The 9,057-nt window shown below is 40.7% G+C and overlaps 1 protein-coding gene across 1 annotated transcript in view; it reads left to right on the top strand.

Annotated features, from left to right (window-relative positions):
- CUNH11orf74 (chromosome unknown C11orf74 homolog) overlaps positions 1 to 6,309 on the top strand; it is a 63,140-nt gene extending 56,831 nt beyond the window's left edge. Inside the window, exon 7 of the mRNA XM_008852389.3 lies at positions 6,068 to 6,309. Coding sequence (XP_008850611.1) covers positions 6,068 to 6,214 — 147 coding nt within the window. The 3' untranslated portion in view covers positions 6,215 to 6,309. The remainder of the gene's footprint in view (positions 1 to 6,067) is intronic.
- The last annotated feature ends 2,748 nt before the right edge of the window (positions 6,310 to 9,057 follow it).

Consider the following 9,057-nt stretch of genomic DNA (forward strand, 5'->3'; position numbering starts at 1 on the left):
AGTTGTGTACTTTAGGATCTTGAAAGAAACCCACCTTGAAAGGAGAGTTCCAGTGTTCTATAATAGCCAACAGCTGAAATGCAGAGCAGACGTGTGACCTCACTGTGCTTGAAGGGCTGTCATTTGGAAGGTCATGGCGATGATCTGAATGGCAGTGTATGCCTGTTTCACTTGGAATTACATATATCTGTGCCTTGTCTTGGAAGTCTGAATTCACTCCTGCACGTCTTTATAAGCTAATTTTATTGTAATGCAGAATGTCAGGATGAATGCTCAGCTTAGAACCACACATATAGTAGACATGCAATAAATTATTGAGAAAACAGAACAAACAAGTCCTCACAACTTACCGGCGTGACTTTGTGCTCCAATAACATGGTCGAGGTCTGTCATGTGAATGTAAAAGTCCTCCACTGGCTCCTGTGTTTGCATACTTGGTTCCCAGCTTGTGGCAGTATTTTGGGGAGACTGTGGAAATTTTAGAGGGTGGGGCCTTGCTGGAGGAAGAGGGTTAGTGGGGCAGGTCTTTAGCCTCACTTTCTGTTCTCTTCCCGCTTCCTGATTGCTGTAGATGGGAACAGGCAACTTCATGCTGCCGTACCTTCCCTGCAAGTTCAGCCAGGAAGGCACACAGAGGCCACTGTAGCTGTTGTCCGTGGGTTCAGGCTATCTCTCGAGTTGCCAGAAGAACTTGGTGTCCTTCATGTTATGTTGGTTTGACAATGTAATAGTTGATTGCAATTTTACAGCATCAGGAATCGCCTACAAGACACACCTCTGAGCATGTCTGCGAGGATGTTTCCAGAGAGGGTTAATTGAGGGGGGAAGACCTGCTTTCCTCGGTGAACAGTACCTTCCAGTGGGTGGCCCAGGTGGAACGAGGTCTGAGGAAAAAGCAATGTGGCCGGTCTGCCTGCCTACCTTTGTTCTTTCCTGAGCAAATGCACCAGTTGCTACTGCGCCTATTGTTGCCATCCTGTGTTGACATCAGTTAGTAGCTTTGACCTTCCAACATGGGCCTTTCCAGGACTCTAACAGGTTTTAGTACCAGATTTGGAACTGTTGAGGCATCTACTTTCATAGAATGAGCAGCTCCTAGCCTCTCCAGTGTGGAAATGACTTGGACTACCCATACCCTATTATGGAATCCAATCTACTTCCCTTTTATAACACACACCTCCTCCTTCTCCCCCTTCTACCCTCCCCCCTGCTCTCTCTTCTCTCTTTTGGTTCTGTTCCTCTAGAGAACTTTGCCTAATATATCAGACATGCAAGTTGGCAAGAATGAGAGGCTTGCACCAAAGGTTTAGAAAGTTGCTGAGGTCAGGCAACATGTAGCAGGGTAGGAGTCCCTGCATGGCACTCCTGAGTAGGCTGTGCATGGAGCTCTGACAAGAGAGGCCACATGTGCCTTAGGTCACGGAGCTGGAGGGGCAAAGCTATCTGAAATTGTTGGAGCCCAAATAATGACACCAAGAGCCCCAGGTGCTAGACATGAAGTAGGAAGTGGTGTTTGCCCTGCTGGGTTTTGGTCTTGCATTGGTCTGATCTTTCCTTGTTCTGATCCCATTATTAATGGAAATGTTTACTCTGTGTAATTGTAGTTTGGAAGTATGTAACTTGTTTTTTTATTCTACAGAGGCTCACAGTTAAGAGAGAGTGTCCAAGTCTCAGAAAAGATTCTGTACTTGTACTTTTGAATACTATTGGGACTGCTAAAGACTATGTATGGGGCTTTTGAAGTTTGAACCAAATGCATTTTGTATTATGAAATAGTCATGAGCCTGTGGGGGCCAGGAGTAAAATGTCCTAATTTAAATGTAAAATGTGCCACATTAATTTTCTGGCCTGCTCACATTTTGTCCTCTTGCTTCCTGGTCCATGTAGATGTGAGCAAGTGTCTGTCACATGCTCCCACCATCATGAAACCACTCTACAACCTGTTTCACTGAAGATGTTTGTTGGAGTTTGCTTCCTATTGCTGTGATAACCACCCTGACCAAAAGCAACTTAGGTGGGGAAAGGGTTTATTTTGGCTTACGCTTCCAGGTTACAGCCTCTCACTAAGGGAAGTCAGGGCAGAACAGTGGAGGAAAGCTGTTTACTGGCTTGTTCTTTTCCCAGATCATGCTCAGCTAGCTTTCTTACGCAGCTCAAACCTACCTGCCTAGGGAAGTACGCCCCATAGTGGATTGGGCCCTCCTCCATAAATTAGTAATCAAGAAAATGCCTCACAGACATGCCCACAGGCTAATCTGATCTAGGAAGTTTCATTTGAGGCTCTGCTTTCCCAAGTGACTCTAATTTGTATCAAGTTCACAGTAAAAACAAGAGTACTCATCAAAAAGTTTGGCTAGGACCAGAGGGATGGCTCAGCAGTTAGGAGCATTTATTGCTCTTGCAGAATTCCCCAGTTCAGTTCCCAGCATCCTCATCAGGTGGCTTACACCAGTCTGTAACTCCAATTCCAGGGGTTCTGATACCCTCTGGCCTCATGCAAGCCCACACACATACACATAAATAAAAATAAGTAAACTTTAAAAAGCTTAGCTAAGTTCAGGAAATTATCTGAAAGGAGTAGAAGAGTACGTCACTATGCTGCTTTCACAAACTTCTGGGGCTTTTCCTTGTCTGTGAGGTGATTTTGCCACCCCTTCTCCCTCACAGTTTATTCTCAGACAACACTGAACTGCTTTCAGCCTTACAGATATGAGATTTAGCATCTTATATCCATGGCTTGCTCATGGGAACGCTCCTGTCTGCAAAGCTCTTCTTCCCCCAGTCTGTTAACTAATATGCCTTTTAAGATTCTGCTTAGGTATCACCCCTCTGGCAACCAGTTCCTTCCCAGCCCACTCAAGGCTGGTCTATGTTGATGTTGCTTCATTGTCATGATTTGTTTGTGCTGATCTAATCTGTCCATGGCTTCATGCAGGTCTTCATGTTTGTGTCCTAGCACCTTACACAATGGTTAGGATTTGGTAAGAACAGAGACTTCGTGGGAAGAATGAAAAACACTTGAATGATAGCAGGAGACTATTCTTACGTTTTTGCTCACTCGGCCATAGTGAAGCACATCCCCCAAATGGTTTGAAATGTACTATGGATCGTTTTTTGTCCCTGAAAATATGAAATTATTACTATTTTTAGTTTCTTCTGTTGTTCTGTTTCAGCTTTTAAGTGGTTTCTCATGAAAATGGTGTGGTAATACCTGCTATTAATAGGTCTTAGTTTCTAGGTAAAAAGGTTTCTATCTTTAAGTATATTTTTATTTTGTGTTTATTATAAATGAATAATCCTTGTGTTGGCATATTAATTTCCAGAAGACTTTATTGCTTGCTGTTGTTTTGGTTAATTCAAAATGGCTGTAGTAAATTATGTGCCATAATGAGGATTTAACTATATGAAAACAAAATCTTAGGAGAAAACATAGTTTTTCTATTTAAGAGAAAATTTATGCATCTAACATTAGCTATTACAGTGCAATGAGACCTCAGGGAAAGGGGAAGGGCAGGATGGCATTGGGTTGGGCTATCTCAGAAGAACTAACTTGGCCAACGGAGTTATCCCTTATCAGAAGCCCAAACTGGAGCCTTACTTTACCTAAGACAAGGTGACTGATGAATGAGGTGGGACGAGGTGGCTGCCAATGGGATTTTCTCAATCCCTGATTGGGAGGAAATTAAACTTCTGAACTTTATGGTCCCCTGCTTTTTCCCAGTTATTCCAGTTAAGCGTGTGCCACATGCTGTTCAGATCATTCTTTTTCTTTTGTCTTCTCCTTGAAGTTAGGTTAAGACACAGGTGTTGCTGTATTCAGTTTGTGTTCCCTGCACTTAAACTTAATAAATGTCTATTGAGTGAACACATACAGGGGAGGGAGGTGGAGATGTGGCAGTTGTTTGTGTTATGTAACAGGGGTGGGAGGACATGGTATAGTATTGGAGGGACTTGCTTAATTTGAAGCTACAGCCCAGTCTCACTGGGAGATGGGTGAAGTCTGCATGTGGTAAGAATGGCTAGGTTCAGGGGCCTCAGAGTGGGCTTCTAAATCCTAATGTGGGAGGCATACTTGGGATAGGCAGCCTAACGTTCAGTAGATATGTGATAACTTGCATTTAGACCAGACCTAAAGAGTTGTAACCCACCCCCTGAGATGCCTTGCACTGATAGAGATGGAGTCTTCTCTACATCTTGGCCAGGATCAGTTCAAATCAGGTATCTAAGACTTGGTAAATAATTAGCGTGTGACCAGGTCTGCAGGCCTCAGTATTTCTGCACAGAGCTAGAGATGGCTTGGACACTTAGGTTCAGGATATGTGTGTTTTGCATCATGGGGTGTGCATTTCTTCACTTGAGATGGTACCAATATTGGTCCTCACTCTCACTGTGGTGAAGAGAAATGTAACTGTGGAAAGTGATCACGGGCACATCAGTCACTCTCCTCAGGATGTGGTGCTTCCTTTGTGCTGCTGCACTTTTGAAAAACAACCAGGCCTCACACACGGCCTTGAGTGCATTTTCTGTGGTAGGCTGTCTGAACTGGGCAACTTATTTAGAAAAGGTCTCTTCTCCCGAAGAACTGTGGAATGGTTGATTTTTGATGGTGTTTTTGAGCAGGTGCAGCTTCACTTGAAGCAGATGGTCCTGGGTTCAAATGTGGCATCTCTCCTTTATTAACTGTTTAGCCTTAGGCAAATTCTGAAGCCTTTTAGACCTTCATGAATTGGGGGTAATGATGGCTACTGGTGGGGCTGTTTGATGATTGCTGCTGATGCCCATGTGGTTTCTGGCACTAGGACCAGCCCATGGCAGAGTGCATTCCATGGCACCTCTTATTTCTTGTTAGGAAAGTGCAGAGGCATTTTCTGATAACAAGGAAAATGACTGAAGGTCTGGAATGTGCTGGGCTGCAGCTTCTGGCTTTCCTATGGAAGGATGATGCATGGCTGTGTGTTCGCTATTAGCAGTTTTTGCTCCTAACTTCCTGAGAGGAGAGATCTGCCTTTTCATCATTTCCTTTTCACCTTCGGTACCTGCACTGAGTTTCTGAGCAGTTTGCTCCATTTTCATACACACTGCAGAAGCTACTCAGTGAGATCATCTTCCAGGAGAATGTTTAAAGCTGATAATAGCTTCGGGCACCTTTTCAGTTTTGCATAAGCCATAGTTTTCAATTATTTCAGCATCACCATACATATTATAAAGTGATAGATGTGCCACACATCATTTGCTTTGGTGGGGCTGTTCAGGGGGCGAAATAATGAGATTTAAAGCATTCTCTTTCTGTTTATTGGAAAATGTACTTTAAAAAAATCCTTTTTTTCTCTTGCGCTGGGGATCAAACCCAGGATCTTGTGCATGCCAGGCAGCTCGCCAACAAACTGGGCTATATCCTCAGCCCTGGGAAATACGCTTCTAATCTCTTGTCCTTAGGAAGACTTTACAACTCATACATTTGTATAAACATTTGTAGCTACTCTGACTTAGAAATTAACTATTATTTAAAAAATTTTTGATAGGTAGGAAAAAAGGGATTCTGGATATTTAAATTTGACAGTACTTGTTTGAATTTTGCCTGTTGTTAGACAGGCGTTATGGCTATTACCTGAAGAAGTATAGTAAATGTAGGATATTTTAATTTATATTTTAAAATTATGTTTTATTAACAGGTATTTTTTAGTAAGTGGTGAAAATGTATTTAAGATTGGTCAATTTTTAAGGTATATTTCTTGTATTTTAATGTACTCCTAGTTTTTCCATCTGCCTCCATCCTTGACACTACAAGGAGGTAAAGAATGAAATGAAAGTGTACAAGGGAGACCTTCTGATTTTTGCCTTGGGGGCAGAATTAGTCAATGATTTTCATTCAGATACACATACTACAATTGGGGCATATTAAGAGGCTTAAATTAGGTCAAATTGAATAATTGAATTTGTTTCTTTACTTAAAAACAACTTAATCAGCGGAAAATGCTGAAGTCTAAAAAAAGGTTTAAACATTAATGGGCAGTTTATATTTTCAACTTCAGTGATTTGTCTTTTCTTCCTTTGTTACATTTTGTAGATACTTGGAGATGAAGTCCAGCCCTTCTCTCTGGATGAAGAATTTGACTATGAAAATGTGGCTCTCACCCCCAAATTCTCCTTTGAAGAGATAGAGACCATCAAAGAGTCATCAAATCAAAAGGGAAAAGACACCAATCTGGACTAATGGGGACCCCACTACTGAGCCAATGGCTATTTTTGTGTTTAGGTTTATTTTGTTCATATTCAAGCAACCTTAGAATAAAACATAAGCCAACTGACTCCCTTTGTGGCCATTTACCCATGTGTACTTATTTATCATTGCTGTTTATTACCAGGAGACAGAGCAACCAACACGACTGAAGAAATCACTGTCCTCTCTGAATTCACCCCTGTTGTGTTGCTGTACCCTGTCACTGGTTAGAAAGAGGGAACTTGGAAATGGGGAGAGGAACTAAGGCCTGCTGAGTCATTTGGTAAGGGCACTGCACATGGCCATGTGTGTTCTAATGAAGCCTGGGAATGTGATCCCATTGTCTTGGGGGTGAAGGGCAATTACACATGCAAAACATTATATTACAGAGAAAAAAATGTTTATATCCATAGGTCATTGTTCTGTGAGTCCAGAGATAGTGGTATCAGTGTGATTGTTGGGAGATTAAACTTCTAAGGTTGATTGGGTGGGATTCACTGGAAATGAAGGTGCCTGAAAGTTGATTTTGTATCACACATGGAATCTTGGGATTCTTTTTTCTTATTGACATTAAGCCATGTTTGATGGTTACAAAGTGCAGAGAATAATCCAGAATTTTAAATTCAACTTGGAAAAGCAAAATGGAGACTATAAAAAGATACCACAGGAGCTGGTGAGATGGCTCATTGGGTAGTGCTTGGCATTCAAGCCTGATGGCCTGAGATTGATTCCCAGAGCCCACATAAGATGGAAGGAAAGAACAGACTCCACAAAGTTGATTTCTGATCTGCATATGTGTACCATGGTGTGAACCCACACCCTTGTGTGTGTACACATGGACACATACATACATACAATAAAAAATATAGAATAATTATGTACAATATTCAAGGTCATTAAGGGAATGGTGGAGAAGGGGTAAGGAAGGCACAGAAGAAGGGGGGATGATGTATGTGTAATACTTTGAATTATTGAGGTAATCAGTAGCAAATATACTTGGTCTTAATTGGTATACTTTTCTCTTTTAAGTAGACTTTAGTTTTTAGAGCAGTCTTAGATTCATGGTAAAGCTGAGGAGATTGAGAGTTGCCATGCATTCCTTCCTGTTTCCCTATTATTAACACTTCACATGAAAGCTACCATCTTAAATGTTTAAGTACACAATTCAGTATTATGAACTATATGCACAGTATTGTAATAGATCTCTAGGACTTTATATCACTGAAACGTCACAGATACAGAACAGCAACTCCTTCTATCTCCCTTGGCCTCTGGCAACTGCCACTTTCTACTTATGAGTTTGACTATTTAGAGTCACCCTGTGTAAGTGGACATGCAGTGTTTGTCCTTCCATGACTTGCTTATTTCAGTTATAATATCTTCTAGATTCATCCATATGGTCATGGGTGTTAGGATTTGCCCTTTTTAAAGGCTGAGTGGTATTACATTATATGTGCATACAGCTCCTTATTCACCAGTCAATGAACATTTAGTTTGTTTCCTTATCTTGTCTGTTGTGTGTGACACAGGCATGTATGCTCATGTTTGCATACGTGCACTTGTGCTTGTGTATTTGTGAGGGGTTGTGTGTGTATGTATAGCCAAGAAACACCATTTGCATTCTTTACAAAATCGTGCTCTCAATTTCATGCTGCAATAGATTCAGATAATTTAAATATTTTTATTCAACAAACTTCCATAAAGCACCTTTTATTTTTCAAATTTCATTCATACTACGTATTGGGGAAGATAGATGGGGCCATTTAGTGGGGAAGAGAGATGAATTCATAAGTAATTGCAGCAGAGCTCTACTGCCCAATTTTAGCCTCACGCTGTATCTTAGTGCTCTGGAGCACTTAACTGTAGCCACTGTGATGAAGGAACTGATTTTTAAAGTATTTTTAATTTATTATAAAATATAGAATTTATTTGATTCAATTATTAGAAAGCTTTCAAGTTTATTTAGAACAATTTATGTATGTGAATCTACTATTTCAACTGTACGTTAAATTTTTTTTATTTTTAGTTCATGTGTATGAGTGTTTTGCCTGTGTGTATGTAAGTGCACTATGTGTGTGCAATGCCCACAGAGACCGGAGGAGGGTGCTGGATCCTCTGGAACAGAAATTACAGATGGTTATTAGCCACCATGTAGGTGCTGGCAACTGAACCTGGTCCTTTGCATGGCCAGCCAGTGCTCTTAGTCTCTGAACCATCACTCCAGTCCCTCAACTGTACATTATAAATCTAAATATAGATTAGTTATTTTTGATGACATCATAGTGCTTTAATTTGAAATTACTGCATGTATAAAATTCTCATTGGATTTTGAAGAATTAACTTGAAAAATTATGTCTTTTTAGTATGGATTATAATTTTAAGTGATGCTTAGATTACCTGGCTAAATGAAATACATTATTAAAATTCACCCTTTTTTTTTTTTACCTTTTTTTGTTTTAAATTGTCTTCATTTGGAGTTACTAAAATTTCTTACACTGAAGTTCCCATGTTTAAGCTAATAGCATGTGACTCTGCCCTTTCCTTTGTACCATATGCATAGATTTCTCCTCATATTATCTTTTCAAATCTTTTATTTTTGAGAATTTCATACATAGATACAAAGAAAAATCATTTCTACCCCATTTCCCCTCTCCAACTCCATGTGTACCTCCTACAACATGCCCGCTTCCAACTTTTTTTTTTTTGATTACCCACTAAGTCCAGTTAGTGCTGCCCTATATGTGCATGCGTGTGGGGCCATCCACCAGAGCATGGGAAACCCCAGTGACCACATTCTCAAAAAAGAATGATTCTCCCTCTGTGAGCAACTGTCCACT

Source organism: Nannospalax galili, unplaced genomic scaffold (genome assembly GCF_000622305.1).
Source record: "Nannospalax galili isolate Female #2095 unplaced genomic scaffold, S.galili_v1.0 scaffold126, whole genome shotgun sequence".
In the NCBI taxonomy this organism is placed as follows: Eukaryota; Metazoa; Chordata; class Mammalia; order Rodentia; family Spalacidae; genus Nannospalax; species Nannospalax galili.